Source organism: Scomber japonicus, chromosome 5 (assembly GCF_027409825.1).
Source record: "Scomber japonicus isolate fScoJap1 chromosome 5, fScoJap1.pri, whole genome shotgun sequence".
Lineage (NCBI taxonomy): Eukaryota > Metazoa > Chordata > Actinopteri > Scombriformes > Scombridae > Scomber > Scomber japonicus.
The window spans coordinates 23,436,790-23,459,426 of NC_070582.1; the positions used below are offsets into that span (position 1 = coordinate 23,436,790).

The 22,637-nt window shown below is 40.1% G+C and overlaps 1 protein-coding gene across 1 annotated transcript in view; it reads right to left on the reverse strand.

Moving 5' to 3' along the window:
- b4galnt4a (beta-1,4-N-acetyl-galactosaminyl transferase 4a) overlaps positions 1-22,637 on the reverse strand; it is a 133,042-nt gene that overhangs the window by 52,450 nt on the left and 57,955 nt on the right. Inside the window, exon 3 of the mRNA XM_053319176.1 lies at positions 7,682-7,777. Within this exon, the coding sequence (XP_053175151.1) occupies positions 7,682-7,777 (96 nt within the window). The remainder of the gene's footprint in view (positions 1-7,681; positions 7,778-22,637) is intronic.

Sequence of the window (22,637 nt, forward strand, 5' to 3'; positions counted from 1 at the left end):
TTTCTCTCATTTGTTGTCTTCTGTTCCTTAATCCAAAACTGCAGACAGGCTCTGTGTTGTTCTGCCACCATGGACTAGTGGTCTAATCCACAGAGAAAAGGGTTCAGAAAGCGTTGTTTCCTGCACTTCGACCAACTATAACAAATTCACCACCCGCAGTTAAGACTTGGGCCACAGCTGTATGAAAAGAGCCCAAATCAAACTAGCACTGTTTATCATGTTCATTTCTACTGTGTCGGTTCTGAAAGTATGTTTCATCAGAGACTGGTTGTTCCACTTGTGCTTGGGTAAAATCTGTGTCGAGCTGAGCCAGCAGTCATAGGCACAAAGTGGCTATTTGTCGGGCTAACTGCTATGACCTCCAGGCAAAGACAGGGAAGAGTAGAACTACCACTGGCACATTTCTCTTTTTTTCACTCCACTGTACTGCACACTTTTGCACTATGTGACAGAAATAGCAGCAATACATAGCCATTACTGGGGATGCACAATATTGACAGTTTTGCTGATAGCTGATCAGACACCAATCATTTCTACAGTCATTTCAGATGATCAATACAAACATCTCTATTTTTCATTTTATCACAGTACAGCCATCAATCCAGTTGATTTTTCCCACTGAAGTGTAATGGTGTGGCTCGTGCGGTCATCTAAAAACACTGCTAATATCATATTTTAAGAGATTATTGTCAAAGACTAACATGCTGACAATATATTTTGGACCCATAACTGTTCCAACACCATAAATTAACAACATGTACCTTATTTACCAAGATATAAAGATATACTTTGAAAAGTAATGTGGCACTGCTTGGCCTTGTCAGTTTGTGCCCTCAAAAATGTCAGTGTTCATCTTTTTGTCTGTCTGTTGTTACCTTTGTTCTTTGTTAAGTCTTCATCCATCTTTCCTTTCCTCTTCATATACTCCAGAGGGTGTCCCAGCAACTGCCCTATATATAGTCCTGAGCTATCACAGTTCAATAGCAACAGAGCACCTACAGCCTACAGGGAGGGGAGGGGAGGGAGATTAAGGGAAGCAGTACCTGCCATCTGTCAAATATAGGCAAGAAGCTAAGAAGCTAAACAATAAAATGACGGATTGGTTAATATGTTTTTAAAAAAAGATTGTACACTGCTGGATAGCTCAGCCTACAGTAAGAGGGTGCCCTGCACAGTACTGTCATAGGCTTGCCTATCTTCCTCAGAACACACATTTTCTCCACAGTGAGCTTGTCTTTGCATATCTCCGTCTCCACTACTCTCCAATATCTCCTCTTTCTCTCCCATCTGGTCGCTACAATCAAACAGAACACAAATCAGATTTTTTTTCTTTTTTTTCTTTCTCTCTCTCTCTCTCTTCTACATGAGGCTGTCTCCCGTTCTCGAAATCTGGTGCAGCCTTCTGCGTTCCCGCTGGCAGCCAGGCACTGACAAATGGCTGCTCGGCGCACCCACTGACGAGCAATTGCACCAACTGACACTATGAATCCCCTTTGGATAAGAAAAGTGAAACATGATGTTCCAGGCAAAGGCAAACTGGGGTATATACACTGTCGCACTCAGCTCACTCCCCCCGGGGGTAATATAGGAGAGACGACATTAACGCTTGCCATTGATACATCATACTGTGATTTTATTGAGCTCCTATTTTGAAATGTAAATGTCGAATGAATTATCAAATAACACATATGTGTGTTATTCCTTCTGTGGCTATGACAGGAATGCTACAGCTAGAAAACATGCCACTATTTTATGAAATCTTCCTGAATTCATATAAGACATCAAGATAGTTTCTCTGTACCTGTCTCATTTTTCTCTACCCATTAGTCATTTAGGAGGGGAAAGAATGTGGGATAAGTAGAGATGTAGGTACAGGAAGGGGTTTTTCAAAGGTACAGGGGTTTGAAAGAAGAGATTATGTGGAGCGAGATAATGAGAACTCATGTCACACAGAGGAGAGCAACAAAAAATGGAAGGTTCATATGATCTAGATTCCAGCCTCATCAACAACCATAATGAGGGTTTGTATAATCTGCCATCTGTCATACAATTACATGTCTCCCGTCATGCCAGGGATATAACATGAGGTGGATGGATACGGCTGCAGTGGATAACTGAGGAACGTGATACAGGGCATGAAGGACAAGCAGAATTTTTTCATCTCCTGCAACAAGCTGTCAAACATTCAACCAACTGCACAGAGAGGCCTATAACAGAAATAACATTTCTGTCTCCCGTTTGTCTATTTGACTGTTATGGCATTTGGATAGACAGATGGACGAGAGACAGACAGAAGAGAGACAAATATCACACTTTTTCTGCTGCATCCTCCCCCAGTCTAGTCACACGTTTTGTGAGATGAGGCGGTGGGGGTTGCAGAGAAAGATATCGTTACTCTTCTCGTCACTCCATGTGTTTTTGGAGCCAGCTGTGACGACCACTCCCACCTGAGTCATCTGTATGAATCCACAATATCTACCTCACTTCCCTCTTGAGTGCTAAATAACAGGCTGTCCGAACCTGCAATACCAAAAGTACACACATGAAGATGCACGCATCCTTTATCACCACATCACCAGAAAATCAGACATCTGAGTCAGCCAGTCAACCAGAAGCCATCTATCCTCTGTATGCAAAATGACACTGTATTTGAAACAAGATTTAACACCTACTGAATACCTGATCAGCATCACTGCATATGCATAATACATTTTGGATTCATGTTAAATCTGTGTCTTTCATGTGGGACAGTAACATCACCAAAAAATCATAAAAGGCCCTTCTGATATTAAAGTCTACAAAAAATTAAGTGTCACTAATCCCTCTTACCATCACTTCTTTCTTTCTGCTCCTGACTAAATAAAATTGTTCATTATGTTAAAATTCTCTTTGGATTTATGTCGGCTTTGCTGCAAATGACTGTTTATCCCTTCGTGCTTGGCTACTTCTCAAATCTTAAAAAGTGGGCCAGCTTTCTCTCTCTCTGATCTCAATCCTGTGTCCGTGTCCTTGATGTGCCGGTGTCCTTGACAGATAGAGTACGTCCACTCTACAGCTGTATGCCTCCACTAATCCACAGTCACCTTTGGATGAGTTCTCCGGCTGGGGATGCTCATTAAGTGACACATACTGGCAGGAAACACCCTGCTGAAACCAACACAGGTCAGAATCACATGGCCTTATTCAAATAAATGTGAAATTATTCCGGTTTTTCCTCTGTGTTTCTATTTGTATGACTGTAAGTGCATGTATTAGAAGACGATAAGTACATTTTTCCTCTGCACCAGGAGTATTTGTGGCTCATTTGAAGGCTTCTGGATGCCTGTGTGACCTCTGCCAGTCTGTGACAGCTGGCATATGGCACCACTCTACCTCTACCAGCCGGAGTCTATGCCTCTGACAGTGCCAGCTTGGTGGCCCCTCAGACCTCTGCCATCTTGGCTGTGCACCAGGAAAACAAGTTAGTGCTGGTAATTAGGACAGATAGCAAGTAAGGAAAGCAGAGGAAGAGCTGCTGCGCTCCGTGGTTTGTAACAGAATTGGCTTACGCTTGACACAGCAGAGCAGAGTCTGTGATGAGAAAAGAAGCAAATTTTTATAGTCCGTGTAAAGCAATAATAAATGTGTTCTGAGTTTTCACACCACAGAAAATGTGTAATTAACCACTCAGCCAAATTTGAATGAATCAAAAATCACCAATTATATAAAATTATGTTTCAAAATTGTGAAAGTAAGCAGAATTCTCTCCTCTGAAACAATGGGGGTCGTGTCCATTGAAGGCACTGAAAGCATGGCCCAGGTGAATAGCTTCTGAGTTAACAATGCTAACAAACACACATTTTAAAATAGGTCTAGTTTGTAGGTATAAGACCAGTAAAATGGATTATTTTAAAATTTAAATAACATTAGGAGCCACTGTTTCATTTGGCACCTATTTTATAGGTAGATGTGGCATTGTTTAAGTAAAAATGTAACTTTAATGAGTAGTAACTAAGAAGCAATCCATGTCATGGATCCATATGTTGTGAATTTTTTTCCCGATGGAGTTTGGTGCACTAAACGTTAATCACTTCTCTGCTTAAAAGCCCTTGGCAGCTTTTACATCACACTTTTTGGTTAAGTGCTGCCCGGTTCCTCCCAGCCACACAACCAGGGCTGAAGCTGCAGCCGTAGGCAGCAAATGGTGTCAGCCGTGCCAGCCTGCCAGTGACACATCAATTGACTTAACCTGTCCCCCCTGCCGAACAGTCGGTGCCAAACTTAAGCCACTGGTGGTACCACCCGACAAAGTGCACTTCAGTTGGATTTAAGATAACTCCTTGACCATAAATGGCCTCATTCACCAGTAACAACAGATTATCCAAAGTGTCTCAGATGAAAATTTGTAAAACTTTGCAGTGTAAAAATAGTAACTATGAGTACATGCTCTAGTCTAGTGGGGTGCAGGAGGTGTGAATAACTTTTCTCTGTTATCAAGCCACCATTTCAGCCACCCAGGAAACACAAAATATTTAATGCTCTTATTCCACAATTAAGTACTACATAGTTGTCTTTTCACATTTTCAGGAAATATTTTCTAATATGTATAATGTGTTTAAAAAGAAATCTCTGATTTTCCTTAACACTGACTTTAAGAGATATATGAAATATTTGAACATAAAACTAAATGGCATGTAGCTTTATGAGTGGGCTGGAAATGAGTCAAATAAACGGCATGTTGACTTCTACAAGTGAGCTTTGATGCTAGTCATGCTTAATGTAAGATGTAGTTGGCGTGATGTTGCAAAATTCATTTCCCTTTAGAGGCCACTTCGCTATTCCAATCTAAACCATAAATAAAAAATTATGTTTGGTCAATTAAATCATGTACATGTCTCTGAGTGCAAAAAAGCATCTGTGGTCTTAACTGTTTTCACAAACATAATGATAAAACACACAGCACAGAAAAGAAGATGTTCATAATAAAGCGTCTCACTGTGATCAAGCCATGAAATCCATCTACATTTGGGCAATTAGTCTACATGGTCCAGATTCACAGAGCTAGTTTGGCTGCAGTCCGAGCTTGGCCGTTTCACATCAATGTGACTTCTCATTTTTAAGCGGCACCATTTTAAATTATGCTAAAAGCATCATCCATAGTTAGATGCAAGCACTTCAGCATTCAGGCAACAGATGTTTCTAGGTCAAGGCAAGTCAAGTCAATTTTATTTATGTTGCGCCAAATCATAATAGAAGTTAACTCAGAGCACTTTTCACATAGAGCAGGTCTAGACTGTACTCTTTACATCATTCCTCCATGAGCAAGCACTTGGTGACAGTGGCAAGAAAAAACTCAAAAACCCTTTTAACAGGAAGAAACCTCCAGCAGAACCGGGCTCTGCGTGGGCAGCCATCTGCCTTGACCGGATGGGTTGAGAGAGAAAGAGAAGGGAAGGGGGGAGAGGGGAGAGAGAGTGAGAGTGAGAGTGAGAGCGAGAGCGAGAGCGAGAGAGAGAGAGAGAGAGAGAGAGAGAGACCAGGAGGGAGGAGAGTATAGCTCAATGCAAGTTCTTCATAGAGATGTACAGTAGTAATAATAGTAATTATAAAAAGACAAAACTACGAGAGAGAGCAGATTACGAGTTAACATGCATTAATGGTACATGAATACATACAGATGGAGATGAGATGAGAGAGGAGCTCAGTGCATCACAGGAAGCCCCCAAGCAGTCTAGGCCTATGGCACCATAACTGGTCAAAGGCTTCCCTAACTATAAGCTTTATCAAAAAGGAAAGTTTTAAGCCTACTCCTAAACATAGAGAGGTTGTCTGCCCCCGGGCTGAGACTGAAAAATAGTTTCACAGGAGAGGAGCCTGATAACTGAAGGCTCTGCCTCCCGTTCTCCTTTTGGAGACTCTAGATATTACAAGTAAGCTTGCATTCTTGGAGCACTGTGTTCTAGTGGGATATATAGGGTACTATGAGCCATTGCAGCGAAGCTAATATGGGAGAAATAGGATCTCTTTTTTTAGTTTTTGTCAGTACACGTGCAGCTGCATTCTGGATGAGCAGGAGAGCCTTTAAAGACTTGCTAGGGAAGCCTAATAATAAGGAATTTCAATAATCCAGCCTAGAAATGAAAAATGCGTGGACTAGTTTTTCTGCATATTTTTGAAACAGGATGTGCCCGATTTTTGCAATGTTACATAGCCTACTGTATGTGAAAAAAGGTCCTTGTAATTTGTTTTATGTGGGAGTTAAAAGACATGTGGTGGTGCTACTTTGAATGCAATCCAGAGTAGCAATATCATCAGATAATGTGTTTCTAAGGTGTTTATGGCCAAGCACAATAACTTCACTTTTCGTAGCTTCGTAGCAGAAAACAGGAATAGAAGGTCAGATGACATTAAAAACAAATATCTACAAATTATCTACACGTGACAAGTTACAAAGCCAAAATTAAAATATTTGTCATGCCTGACAATTTATTGGCCATTTGCTTGTTTTGGAATATTGAGTTGCAGCCAGTTAAAAGCCAATTATAAAGTTATATAGTTTTACATCATAACAGAACCTTGAATTAAATGACTTTGTTTTCGAGGATGATTTTGTTTCATGTTTCATGTATTGTGCAAAGGCTGTCTAACTCAAGACCAGCTCACCCAGGAGAGTCTGCTGAAATAAAACAACAGCGACTGTAACCTTATCAGACCCGCACAGTGTTCAGCAACCCTGTAATGCTGCCTAGCGTAGAAGATTACACACATAATGCTTTGCAGAAGTAGCAAGAAGGCTGAGTACAAGGCTGTGTATGATAGAGAATCCTGCAAAAAAAAAAAAAAAAAAAAAGTAAAGTATCGCTGCAGTCAAACTGATCTACTTGTAAATAAATTATGCAACAGTTATTTCTTATTATCCTTCTCCTGCTGTGTGTATGAACTGTTAGATTCTCTACAGCCTGCCTAAAACTATGCGGTACGGTGTTCGGCAGAGATAGTTCAACTTTACCCCAGGTAGAAAAGACTAATAAATCATATTTTGCAGATTAGGCTTATAGACACACGCCTGCGCACATGCACACATACAGACAATCCTTTAATTAAACTCTGCTGAACAGGTTACAAATCTAGAGCCGCTTCCCTTATCACAAATCCGCTGCTTAATTGCCCTGTCTGCTTCTCCCTTTGTTACAGCGCTCGTGTAAACTACATCAGTAAGTGAGCTGAAAAATTAGAATGAATCACATCAACTTGTAATCTTCAGGTCATAGGTACCTTTAAATATAACCCACTAATGGTCTTGGATGAAATATTATCATCCTCACACAATAATTGATCATCATTCCTGTAAGGCACATTTTGTTCTTCAGATAATAGTATCAGGGAACGACTGTACGTCTATTTGACCTCAAATATCAGCTGTTCTAACTGAAGGAAAGATATCTGCTCTAAAATTAGATTTCACAAAAAAAAAACATTGGCACTCAATTATTGAGTCAGTGATGAGGGGAGGCTAATAAAACCATTTCCATGACGCTTAATCACTGATGGAAGTTTAATGCATGTGTGAGTAATCTTGCAAAGTTTAGCTGAAGATCTTCAACACAACATATTGTATTGTCTACAAAACAGGAAAAATAGGTGTTCAGAGCGAGATGATTAGGGAATTTACAACAAAAATAAAGAAAATGATTTGTACTACCTCTGGTTTCCATGGTAGTTTCTTGTGGCGCTGGGCGAGGACTTTCCGGATGCGGGTATGGTCTCTGCCATCGGCCCCTGTGATTGGCTCGTCATCCTTGAAAGAAAGACACACATATTTCCTCATTGAACTACTCATTGAATCAACACAAACTCATTAAAAGGAGAAGAAAAATGAAAGGTGCTTTTAAATCTCAGTAGCTTAATTTATCCATCAATCAATTATTGCATCAATTTATGCATGGAGGCATGAATCCATCCATCTATCACTGCGGTGAAATGACTCCTCTCCATAAGCTACATAATTGATGTATGAGATAAAGTCTCATTATTTGCTAAAACAACAGCCTTTGCCAATTCATGGAAGCATTACACAGTACACGGTTTATTATGCACACACACACACACACACACACACGCACACACACGCACACAAACTCACAAACACACACTCTCTCTCCCCCTCTCTCTCTGTAACACACAATATGAAGGAGCGGGTCACAGAAACATAGGGGTTTTTTTCCTCGTAAGGCTACAATGGAACCTGTGGAATCTCCTCTTCACCATTCATTCCTAATCCAGCAATTGACTCACCAAAGCCCTAATCTCCAACATACTCTAACCATCCACCCTGCTGGCCAAGATCTCCTCCCCCGGGAGTCTGAACTCTCTCTCTGATCTGGGATTTAGCCTGGTGCTCTGGCCAGAGCACTGCAGGGCTCTTTCTCTGTGGCCTGCTAAGAGGCATGTTAATGTTAATGCTGCGGTGTGACGGGCGGGACAAAGCAGAGAGGAGCACAAGTTCTTGGCCAGCTACAAGGAGATAAAAGGCTGCTGGATTCCCAGAGGAGGAACTGAGTTGTAGAGCTATTAAATGAGTGGCAAAGCATCCTCCATTTAGCAGCGATGTCAAAGAGAGCCGTACCTCCATCAGGACAAGCTAGAGAGGCTTCCAGCACCCCTTACATGATTGTCTTTTGTCAGGAAGGCACTGGTGTTTGCAAAATAATCAGGGGAGGACAAAGACATTTTGAGAGTAGAAGAAGCAAAAAGACAGAACTGTCAGGATGTCAGGCCTTTAATTACTTTTTTAACTTCCAAGGGAGAGATTTGGAGGAGAGCAGGGAAGGTAAAGAGGAAGAAATGTTACAACAGCCTCCCCTCCTGTCTGCTGCCACCAGAAGAGCGTAAAGTGCCTGATGTTTGTGCGTACCTGATGACTCACGAACACGCTCGTGTACTAGCTTTGTCTGACAAACACAGACACACACAAACACTCTGAATCACACGTAGATCCAGTCAGTGAAGGACAAAACATTCATATTGCATCAGCTACTGTCTCTAACAGAAGAAAAGACAGCAGTACGAAACAAAAGTACGAGACAGTACTGGGCGGTCAGTAAAATACAAAACTCAGACGGATCAGTTGTTTAAAAATGACTGGGAAGCTTGATTTATTCACCTGCAGCTAAATTGTATTTTTAACTCATATTGTAAATAAAGCCATGATGAAAAAGCATCTAAATTATTCTATTTCAATTTCATAATTATACAACACTTTAAAAAAAAATCTGATTCAGAAAGGCTATTAAATTAAATCACATCACTTAACAGTTTAGTTGTGTTTAGTTCAGCAGCCCTTCCAGTTATTTTTGCACTTCAATCATTACAGCTCTGTTGCCTCATTAATGCTTTGCACTTTAGAGTGCTTCCTAATGTTTGAGGTGTTGTTTTTCGCATTTTTTAGACATTAGATAATTCCTGTGACATTGTGTGCTTCCTGTGAACAAACTGGGACCAAAGGGTTTTTTTTTTTTTTTGTTCCTGCCAGTGACAGGCAGTCACCATGCCAGCTAATCAGCTTTAATTATTAGAACAGGTGTGACGACTGTATGACAGATGATAAAAGATTATCTGTGTAGAGTAAAAGACTTTGTGATCTTTGCTTGCTGATTGTAATTTAAAGAGCCAGTGTTTTAGAAATAATATGTTGGCAACCTTGAAAGACCAAACTCTAAATCACTTCTTGAGTTTGTGCGGTAATTCACACAGACACCACTATGGAAAGCGCTGCCTCAGCTCGATCCGACTCCAAGTCTGCTTATCGATGCAATAATAAAAGGTACAGTTAAACTCATTGACCTAAGGTCGCGCTACATCCTTCATCAGCTGCATCTTTTTCCTCTACAGCATGTATCGACCCAACACTTCGCTGAGATGTTGCCATTAGTGAATACTACAAGTACTTGTAACATATTAGCATGAGGCATTACGTCAGTATTCAGGAAAACAATCTCCAGTTTATAAGCAAATATACATTTCTCTGGCACTGGGCCCAGAAGTGTGTTATCATGTTTCACTGATAATTAAAGCTGATGCTAAAGAGTCTGTCAGATGGCCTTATGTATTAAACATTGCATCAAGGCAAAACAGGGAATATCAGTCATACTGGTGAGACTGCCTATTTATCATATGTTTACGCTGCTATTTACCTTGTTGACTTTCACTCAAATAGAATGATAAATGAGCTTTAACAATGTGTGCATTTGTTTGGTATGGGAGCAATGCTTTAGAGACAGAAAGAGCACAAGAGACAGTGGCAATTAATTCTTTCTAAGCTAAATTGTTTCATGTATGAGCATGCATGGCAGAGCAATACATCTTAAAAGGATTGATTGATAGATTAACAGTCTGATCAGAGAGTTTCTGGCTCTTATCTATCCATGCATCCATATACTCCACCAGCCAGACACCTCACTGTAGTGGGCACTAGCTTCCCAGTTGTTTCCTTCTAGACTCCCCATGTTCACGCAGTACAATTCAAATGGATGACCTTGCTGATCCTAGCTCGGGGAAACAGCTGTAGTCGGTGTCTTAGAATACCAATGAGCTTAATTAATCTCCCTTATTAAACACAAACAAGCATCAGTCTGCAGGGAGGGGGGAGACAGCGTGTGTGAGAGAAAGAGGAGGGGGAGAAGTCCACAAATCATATTTTCATTTCCAGCAACCTACAATATGAAAGCTAATAACCAGAGCGGAATAATTACATTATTCTCAATTTTTCATTCATGCCACCACTGAGATATAGAGTATGTTAATTAGTACTGCCTTAATAATAATGTAGACATTTGCCATTTTTTAATTCTATAGTCTTGCTGAATCAACAGTGGCTTCCGTTCACTGGATGTTCCTTGTTCTTATGAATACACGTAGCTGCAGGAAAAGATACCTGGATGACATTTACTGTAGCAATGACTCATCACAATGATTCATCACCATAAAGAAAAGCTGGGATGTTTCTCTGCTCCCGTCTGTCACAGTGATGCACTATTTCTAAATTACAGTATGATTGTGTTTTTTTGCAAACAGATATTCAGAAACAACCTATTGTGCCAATATTGCATTGCATCACCATTGACCAGACAGTTCCAATTCACTGCGTGTGAAAAGATGAGTCGGCTTGTGATTCATCAGTTTACAGAGATCTAAAGAGAGCAGTAAAGAAAAGAGGAAGGTGAAACGAGGAAAAAAAGAGGATGAAGACATACAAAGTGGCACACTCGAGACATGAGAGTCAAACAAAGATATGAGAAAAGGTGACCAATGGAGCAATAAAAAAAAAGAAAAAAAAAGGTGTGACTGAGAGAAGACCTTTGACAAGCAGCAGTGCTAGTCTAGTCTGCACAAATCCCTCTGGCACAGTGAATGTCTGAGGGCGACTGTGGGCTGCCAGAATCCCTTTCTCACCGATCCATACTGAACAGACCAAACAGACCAGACTGCTTGGTTTCCAAGCAGTACCACAAAGCTCTGTGAAGTATTACACACTTACCAGCACTGCGGCCGTGTATGTGATGTGACTGCAACTGAAAAGATGGATTTGTAGTTCACAGTTCTCAGGGCACACTGGATAACACAGATGTACTGTTTCTCCATGTCAGGAGAAGAGAGAACAAGAGAAAAAACATATTTTGTAACATCTTAATATGTCTTATTCTTCTCTTTAACTTTGGTTTATTTAAGTCAATATTTTATCCAGTGTTAGATTTGTTCACATAAAACTTAAGTCAAAGTCATGATCTCATCACCACATTCCACAAAGACTCACCGACACCCCCACCACCTGCTACACATTACTGTATATATTAGGCTGCAGCACATAGTACCACAATATAGTATGTGTTCCTCAGTAATTCAAAAAAAGTGTATGAGTGCTGACAAATTAAAGCACTTAAACAAATTTGATTCCTATAATTGTGTTGCACAGCACAAAAAAGAAAAGGGGGAGTTTATTTAAAAGCCATCTAGACATTAAAGTATTATAAAGAAACAGATGAAGAATAATGTGCGAAGAATATTGTAGCATTTCACATTTTGGTATCCACTGTCTTTTCAGGAAGAAAGAAAGCAGCACTGTGAACAATGAGGAAACCTGCAATTTCCTAAATTAATGCAGGACGAGTTACCAAGCAGAAAAAGGAACAGAATGAATAGAGATGATATGGCTCACATTTGCTTCTTTAGTTCATATCTTAGAGGATCAATTATGCCAGCTCAGCACACACAGGCAGAACACTGAATTACCTTCATGAGTCTTGTGAGGATTGAAAAGCATGTTTATGGAAGGCCTTGGAAACTATCATGAGAGAAGGAGCACTGGAAGACTTAATTTGAACATTAGAAATATCTTCACTATACTTGGTGTCAAGTCTGAAAAAAAATATAGTGTACATGGCATATATGTTCAGATGAATGTGTTTTTCCTCATACTGTGCTGTCAATTTAATCACTCTCAAATCACACATTTGTTTGAAATATACAGATTTTTTTGTCAATCGCTGCCTCTGATGAGTAGTTGCCATTATTCACAGCAGAACATCTGTATGGTGCTTATGCTGTAGTGGCTAAAATTGTTTCAAATACAGCAAATTCTCACTGCCAAAAACATGGCTGCCTCCAAACATAATATAATAATGTGTACTCATTCAACAGGTAAACTGAGTAATTAGTGCCTTCAAATTTGCTCATTTTCAATAATCTGACATCATTAGGTCATTTTTTTCAAAGGCCTCCATTGTTTTGGAAAAGCAGCTGATGAGAGCTGGCTACTTTGATATGCGTCTAACATTGGCACATCAACAGACACTGCTGGAAACTGAAATGTAATTTTTTTGCCTGCAGACGACCATATGTTGATGTGGCTGCTTCGGGTGTTGGCTAATGAATAGGACTGTCCTGTGAACCACCTTGGTCATTCTGTATCAACACTTGTGAGCGCTGTGAGGTTGAATAAATCTGCACCCTGATCTCACAATTTCAGTTAGAGTGTAACTTTGGGAGACCCAATACCTTTACATACAAATCCATGGATAGATAGATTTGGATGGACAGTAAGGACACGTTCTTCCTAATATCAAGGTATTTTTATCTTAAATAATTGAATCACTTAAACTCTCTGCAGAGTTGCCAGGTGTGTGTGTTTTTATTACAGTGTGCTATTATGATAAAGAGTAAAAGAGCAGAATATGAGGGATACTCGATATGATGATCTTTCAACCTTCAAGCGGTAGTCTTCACATTGTTGGTTGTCAACAGTCCAGCAGCAGCAGCAGCAATCAGTGAGGTGGAGATTTGAAGCAGGTTAGTATTTAAAGTTACAAAGTCCAAATGTCACAGAATTGAAAATGACTTTACTGGACAAGACTAAGTTTATTTGTGATAGTTATTCAGATGTGCTGTTTAATTAAACAACTTTATTACTATTTAAAATTCTTCCCAAAAGCAAATTAGGACATTTGGCTCTTTTTAAAAAACTAAAATGTCAGTAAAAGTTGAGCTTAATTATTAAGAATGTTCTGTCATCAGTCCAAACATTAATCTTTGAAATAAGTGGGATAAATATTTACTATTTAATGCAATCTCAATCCCTTTTTCATGAGTGGACCAAGAACAGAATTATTATTGCACATGTATCATTAAGACATGATGAATATTTATAAGCTAAATTAACCATATCTTGTCTGACTGAACTGCTTGTGACTGTCAGGTAGGGCATCAGACTTTGGGTTCTATCATTTGGGATAGGAGGAAGCGTCGCTCCTTTCATCCAGCAGCTCGGCGCCATGCTCTCTCTCTGCAGTCTGTTATTGTGCGCATGCTTACTTGTAAATATCTGATTAGAAAATAATTAGATTAGTTACGTATACATGGCAGAGCAATTTGTGTTCTCCAGGGAGTAAAATAATTTGCATGTTACAGTTCAGAAATCAGCTTTCTGGAGAAAACTGACTGTAAACTCGTTACTTAAATGCATGTGAACATACTGCATTTAATATTGATCAATCTCCACATGACGTGCCTCTTAACAATCTCTACAATGATATGATCTCAGTTGTTCTCACTGTGGCTCTGTCAAGAAACTCTTGAGTTATGTCCAAATCCACAAACTAAAAGGAGGACAGAATCTCACATTGTCAACAAGTTCAATACATTTATTTTATTATAATATGTTAATTTTGAATAATAATTTTTGTCTCAGATTTATAGTTATTCTATCAAAAGTAAAATGTAAAAATTTGAAAAAAAATCATGACATAAGTCAGATTTTGGGCAACTCAGCAAATGCATATTCCGAAAAATAAACATTTTTGCAGAGTCAAGCTCTTTATGTCTGTATGTGTGTGTGCACATGAAAGAGAAAAGAGTGATAGAGAGCATCAGCATACATACACAATTATCTTGGCCGTCCAACAAACAAATGTCCCTAACAAAGCTAAAACCAAACCTACACCCTTGTCCAAATCCCTATTCCTTTTAACAAAGTGGCTGGCACTGCTGAATAGAAATCAGCCAGAGCGCACTCAGTTAAACTATTGCAGAACAAATCCCAGCCAAGAGAAAGAAGGAGTGCAACTATTTTTGTCTGGCTGTTTGCATTATTCATGTAAGAAATTACATGCCGGTCAATGGAACAACAGTGGAGAGGCTGAGTGAGGAAGAGAGGGAGAAAAATGGCACATAAATAAGGGACGGCTGCAGTCGATAATAGGAGTGATAGAGTCAGTGGCTCCAATTCATTGGTTGGAAGATTAATGGTGCAGAGATGAGTACGGCAGGGAGACAATAAGACACAAAGGAGAAGAAGGAGGGAAGGGGGAAGATGGACGGATGGGGAGTAGAAAAACTGCAGACAGTTGAGAGAGAAAAGAGACGATGGGCAATTGTTATCCTGCATGTGTACTTAAAAGCCATTGATGCTAATATGATGATCACGTCTGAGCATTCATGTGTGTGTTCCCCTGATCACAGACTAACATGGATTGTATGTGCGTACTTATTAATCCATATGTGTCCATTTCAACACATGCAAGTAGCAGATACTGAGGTGCATGTTTGTCAGATTGTGTGTAACTTATTGATTTAGGCCTAGGACAAGGTGGTAGGACTACTGTCATGCTTGAGTCCACATCAATACAGCAGGCATGTAAGGACAATGGCTGTGAGGAGTGGTGCAATCTCTCCCGGGATCAACAGCAGTCTGAAAAGCTTTGTCTGTGTTGTCATTTTTGGCCCTCTAATTCAAAATCACAATTTATTGTTTCTGGCTCTCTGACTACAATTTGAAATGTTTATCTATCATTCACATATATTTTACACAAACAACAACCTGCTACATTTGATAACTCTATGTATAAATCAGATGTGTATATACATTCATCTAAATATAGATTATTCTAATAGATTTCTTGAGATAAACTTTTTTGTGGAAGATTTGTGATATTTCTTCTTGATTAAAGAACATGCAATGTATGACTTTAACTACAGCTACAGTATATTATTACAAATACAGAACTGTGTTTTAGTGGCTCATTGTTGCACACAATGCATCAAAACTACTGGCTGACTGATTGAGGACAGGATTTTGCATTAGGCTGAGCAGTTGGAGAGAGCACAAGCAAAGCCTAAGCCTTCTTTTTGATGGCTTGTAATCTTTACACTGTAATTAACACTGTCTTAGAGGTGTTCAGTAAAGCCTGAGGAAAAATATTCCATGGAAAGACAGCTAAAGGTTCCTTTAATCATTATGAATTCAATGTAAGTAGAGCTTGAGCAAGATATGGGTCAGATTAGTGGGAAAGGAGAAATGGTTGGAGGGAGACAGAGAGCAGATGCTGAGTGGAATCCAGCCTTATGACATGTTCACCCTTTATTGAAAGAGTGCTGCATTCAGTCTGAACAACAAAATGCGTTACTCTGTACCTTTTTTCTGACAGGGGGATAACATACAGAGGTATGTGGTCTGTGTTACCCCTGGGTTTTCTGTCCAGGCTGATTGCTACTGATAGGGTATGACACGGGGCAGCTGGCAAACAGAGCAGGCAAACAGTCAACTGCCAATCATCTCCGACCTGCTTGGTGCTCAGTCTGACCTAATCAACACTGAGTCTGCTGCAGAGAAACTGAGGCAGTCTCAGATAATGATGGACACTGACACACAAACTGACATACTGACGGCCGGGCCATGTACTAAGGAGACAAGCACTATACTGTATGTTCACAGTAAGAGTATGTTAAAGGGCGGTCCACACTGAGAACGATAACTATAACGATAAGTATAAATGTAAAGTTTTACATGTTGTTCTAATTCGAGTGGATGGCAGAGCCCACACCACAACTATAATGAGAACAATAGAGGAGAACGATATACTTTCAGAGCGATTTGATGAACAATAAAAACACTGACTGTCAATCAAAATGATTATTTATTTATTTGACTGCGGCTTTGCTCCTCTCTCGCCACGGACTGACGCGCTGTAAATTGGAGCAGGATGACAGAGGTGATTTCTTTAGACAGGTCTTTATTATTTCAAAGATGCTGGAACATTGTTCTCTATTATAATGTAAAAACAACAAAGTTAGCAGATCTTTGTAAGCGGATCTGTGCTCACACTGTGTGTCACTGCTGCAGCGGTGCACTATTACACACCACGCTTCAACATCTGCTGTGGGTCAGGACGTTACCGTTCTCAGTGTGGACTAACCCTAACACTCACATCATTGTCGCTATAGTTCTAGTTATCGTTCTCAGTGTGGACGGCCCTTAAAAGTGCACTATTAGAAATGTTTGGCAGTGTATGTACAGTATCTACAGAGACTCTGTGTTCAGGATGTTTCCGGGTATCAACCTTTGGGCGGTGGGTGTGTGAGCCCCAGTCAATAACAGTGAGCAGATGTGAGGTTGGGACTCATATTGCAGCGACAAGATTGCATTGCTGTGTTTATATTTGATTCAGTGTTTCCCTTGTTTCTCCATCTCCCTCCTATGCTGTGTGTAAAGCGCTGCTCCTCTGCTGTCCATGTGTCTATTTGACTGACACACACACATGCAGAGCAGAAAGTGGGTGTGTTTATTTGTGCTTTAGAACATAACTGCTGTGGAACAATGAGGAAATAATGTTTTATTTCTCTGATTCACGGCTTCATTCTCACCAGCAGCAATCCCTCGCTTCATTCACTTTCTAGCTCACTCGACCACCCCTGCACTTTCTCTCTCTCTCTTATTCGGTGAGCTGGAGAGAAGGGGTCAACTTTGAATGCCAGGTGTTTACAAACACCAACTGACAATTCCTGCACTGATGGATACATGATTTACTATTCCCTTTTTACATATAATCTTATCAGTAGTGGCCACTATGTGAATCAACCAGCCCCTGACTGCTTAGCTTTTTCAGAAAATAGCCTATGACGTCAATTGCATTTGTGTAAGGCAAACGTTGACAAAAAGGCTGCTCAGGAGGCTTTCCATGTAACAGATGGATGATGAGAAATGGCAAAGTACTACTTTTAGATTTGTTTTGTTAGTGAGTTAAAATAAGGAGCTGCACATTACCTGCAGTTAGTAGTAGTAGTAAGTACAAGCAACATCAAGATAATGAACTGAGAATGAGAAGTTTCTTCTTTTTGCAAAGCTGCAGTTGTGAATCTACAAGCTGGTTTTATGAGGTGCTTAGTATCTAAAATATCTGAACTCCTGCTGAGGGTGCTTTTCTGTCTTCTACGTTTTTTACATGTTCAGCTACGTCTCTATGTGATGAGAATGTGTGCTCTCTACTGTGTTTAACATAGATGCTATCCAAAACCCAACAACAGTATGAAATCGTGTAGGACATCAAAGCTCCCGAAACCCAACCAACAGCTTCGCTGACCTAAAACCAGCGATGTAGCATGAGGTAACTCTCCACATACAGAGAGAGAGAGAGAGAGAGAGAGAGAGAGAGAGAGAGAGAGAGAGAGAGAGAGAGAGAGAGAGAGAGAGAGAGAGAGAGAGAGAGAGAGAGAGAGAGAGAGAGAGAGAGAGAGAGAGAGAGAGAGAGAGAGAGAGAGAGAGAGCTTTCTGCCATGTATCTAATTAATGAAAGGAAAAACATTAAAATGTAAAAGTGAATTATGAATGAAATAAGGGCCATAGTGGAGTTTAATAACCTTGAAATACTGGGAAATGTTCTGGAGTCTTTAATCTGGAAGTGACCCTTTATAACCTTTACAACAATCAAAAATTAATATGAATTCACATGTGCACCAATTCCCTCCATCCTGTTGCACACACTACCTTAGTGTGGTTCAGTGTGTAACATTGAGTGGCATCTAGCGGAACGGACTTGACAGAAATGGGATATATTCATAAGTATGTTTTGATTAGTGTTTAATCACCTTAAATTAAGAATAGCTGTGTTTTTGTAACCTTAAAATGAGCACTTTATATCTACATAAGGAGTGGGTCCTCTTACATGGAGGCTGCCATGTTTCTACAGTAGCCCGGAACCAACAAACCAAACACTGGCTCTGGAAAGTGCCTTTCATGAGAGCGCATTGTGTGCGTGTTCTGGGAATGGACATACTGGACAATCACAGCCAAGTTATATACTGTACATATCTATGGTCACAACAGATAAGTCCAGGGCTTTCTTTCCCAGTTCACCCCTGCTCCCAACATTATGTATGTTAGTGTCTTTATCTACAGTATACGCCTTTGATTGTATGTGTACATGCATAGTACAGTACATGCACTCAGATTCACACTTCACACTTCATTATAATAACAACAGCTTCAGGGGAAATTGTGGTCAATAAGGCCGTGTCCTCATTATCTGTAATCTTAAGAAAAGACAGCACAAAAAGAGGATCCCAACTGCTATTATGGAGATTGCACAGTGATTAGCTATGCTTACAATCAATACTTACATCTTCTTATCTTATACCTTCTGAATAAAAGCACTGATAGCAGCACTCACATACATTAAGGTCTAAAGGTCTATTTCCTGCTCTGACTGTGTTAGGAATGAATTACACACACAGTCATTCATTAGTCAGTCATTATCACAGAATATGCCCTAACAGAGTTGCTATATAGTCTATTACTAAGATAATATGAATGTTTATAGAATGTTTATTTTTATTACAAATGTAATAAAAAGTAATTATCTTATAAAAAAATGTTGCATATACTATATTCACTTGTGCAACTGTAGCAGTGTAAATGAACTAACCTCTCCTGCTGTTCTAACAGTGGTTATTTTTGTGTGTCACAGCAGGAGAAGCACAGTTGGAACAAATAACACTAACGATGACTCAGTTTCGTTTTTGTGCCCCAGTAAACCAGAGTAAATGCTCGACATAATGGGGCCGAAGGGACGAGCTATCACGAGCCTGGTTAGGTTAGGGTACTACCAGTTAGGGCTAGACTTAGGGTTAAGATGTTAGGGTTAAGGTGTTGTCCCTCCAGCCCATCGAATTTAGCACCAACCATAAACTAGACCAGTGAGCCAGCATGCACAGTTCCCAGCATCACATTAAGTGGAACCATCAGTTAGACCTGTGTTTGACACATCACAATGTCTGCTGTCAGAGAGCTCTATAGGCTAGCTAAATGTTAGCTGTGCCAGTGCTGTGGTTTTGCTCTGTCTGGGGAACAAGGGGGAAACGTAACCAGTGCTGTACAGCAATTTTCACTGCAGTCAATTGACAATTACAGCTCATGTCTATTTATCTCCCCTGCGGAGAGCAACAACACAACAATACATTTTCTAGAACAAGAAAAGAAAACATCCATTGAGTAAAGGTTGTTCCTTTTTTCACAAGCTCTGTCTTTCCTGTATAGTGTCATTATGTCAAACATTTATATTGTGAGCCCCGTCACACAAACCAAAAATGACAAATCAGTTTGGCGCAAGATAAAGTATTACACTAAATCAAGGGTAGTTACAGTGACAATGAACTGCAACTTCCCCTGTTCAACACCATCTACATCTATCTCTACCCCTTCATCCCCCCTTCATCTATCTCTACCTCTTCATCCCCCTTGTGAATGCTAACAGTAAGAATGATTTGTGACATATGAAATGAATACTTTATACTAACTTTAAATCTGTAAATACGTCCACGTGTTTAAGTGCATGTCACTACACAAGCAGTTACATCAACAACACACAGCAAGCAAGACATATTGACCACGCAATGTGTGTTGTATCATGTTTCACATGCAGTGTCTGTGATATGTAGGTTCCCTTTCTGCTTGCACCGATTTCTACAGCTGACATTTGTGCTGACCAGCAATCTCGAGCTCTCTGTCCTGCACCAGTACGTTCTTCCCTCCATCCATTTTCCTCAGGCAATTTGCCAGGTCTTCCTTTCTACTGAGAAAAACATTTAATTCAGTGTGATCTAACTTTTTCTGCAGGTCCAACGAGAGCAAAATGAAAGCTTAATACAAAACGTAGATATATGAAGACCACTTGTTATGTAAGCTCTTTAATTGCTTTTAGGAATGTTTGCCAGACACTCCATTTCCAGTCTCCTTAAACAACTGTTACGAACCCAAACTAATCAGGATTAATAGCTGGAGAGTTAGAGGCTAAGTAACTATCCATCAGAACAAATCCAACTCTTAGCCGCACCATCCTGGAGATATATACTGTATATATATATATATATATATATATAAAAGAAAACAAAAAGACTGCAAGTACAGCTTTATAAGTCACGCTTGAAGAGAGGAGTTCCAGTTTAGAAAGTCAGGAAAAACACAAAAGCTATCATGAAAATAAAAATAAAGGTTAAAACACAGCTTCCATTTGCTTGGCTTTGCTATGTTTTCATATTTTCAATTTGGGAGGCTGGCTAGTGGGAGACAGGAGGACTCCATTTTTACCTCATTTAAATGAACACCGGGATGTGTCAGTGTAGCCTGTGGCACCAGGGGATGACTTTTAGTTAATTTTTCTTTGTCTTCATTTTCTACCTTTTTATCCTTCTCCCACCTTTTTTTCCATTCCTTTTAAATTTTGCTGTCACCCTGGGCCCAGAGAACATTTCAGGCTCAGTCTTTCATCTCAAAGAAAGCTACGCCTCTGTAGCTCAGCATCCATGCATGGCTTTCACACAGTACTGTATGTACTGTATGTGTGTCTCTGATAACCAGCACCTTTAACCTTTATGGCATTAGAGTTTTAAAATACCTGAAAATAACCACTTCCTCCCTCTGTTCTCTGATCTACTCTTCCTCTGTCAGTGCAACTCAAAAAGACAGACTTCGGCGGCTTTGAAGGGAAGGCCTCCATCTATATATAAATATAGATTGAGTGTCAGTAAAGTGTGTCAAATTCAATGCCTCTCCAGCTCTGTCCTCCACATCACACTTCATATGCTGCACACCTGTTTGGAGACATCACATCTACCTGCAAAAAAAAAAAGCCTTACAATCTCTTTACTTGCCTCTATATTGCTCCATGTCGCACAGATATCCACAAACATCCCCCAACCAGTTTGTCACCAAGACAACAAGACAGACAAAGAGTAATTAAAGAGTAGTTAATTAGTAATTAAGGGAATTTAAAGTATAGTCAGCTGACTAAAGCCCTGGAGACACTTCACAGACAGTGCCGCCTCCATCTGGCTCAACAGCTCTTCAACTGCTGAACTGAGGTCACATTTATGCAGTTTTATTCCAAAAATTATACAGTTCCTCTAAGAGAAAAAAACAGCAGTCTGATTCCTTGACATTCTTGTCTACTTTAAGTTCCAAGTATTGAACCACTTGGGACTAAAAGAACAAGGATGATGCATCAAAATATTTTCTGGTACAATGAAAACATTCTGCAGCTTTTCTAATATGGCATTTCTAATAATGTGAGTCTGGCTGGTCCAGACAGTGGATGGCTCCTGAGTCTTTTCTATTTGATGTCAGCTTCACCTGTCAGTACCATACAGGGTTTACATACTTAAAAACACGCTGCATAGAGAATGACAGCATCTTAAGCGTTTTTTCATATAAATGGCACCTTTTATCACCTATGAACTATTTTGAAAGCTGCATTGCTTTTATTACTTCGCTTTCACAATTCATCATTCTGCCTCCAACCTCTCTGACATCAGCTCTATTTTAGCACCCACGCAGCAAACCCACTACCAACTTGGTGGCATGGGTATTCAATGGTGTCTGTGCATTTTAGTGGAGATGGATGGTGGCGAGAAAAGAGCAATGAATCTTCATCATAGACCGCCAATGTTTCTCTCTCGCCCGTACACACCCACAGTCCCAAGCTGCTCCTTTGTCTTCAGGCTCTGTTTGTGCATCTCAGACTTGATGTACGCTCAGTCCCTTTACCCACCCTCACTTGTTTTCCGTCCATTCATTCATCCATCCGCCTGTCCATCCGTCCAATCTCTGGACACCTGAAAGGAGGCGGACAAGTAATTTATAGCTCATTCCAGGACACCGTGCCCTCCTCCTTTCGCCAGTACGCCCACATTGTTCTGTAGCCTCCATCGATATGAACCAGGTGCGTGGGTTGTAATTTCATCCACCTGCAGGCGTCTTGTCAGATCACAGATGACACCTACTGTACCAACATCAACCACCACCTGTAATACTGTAGAGTCTTTAAGAATCCCACACT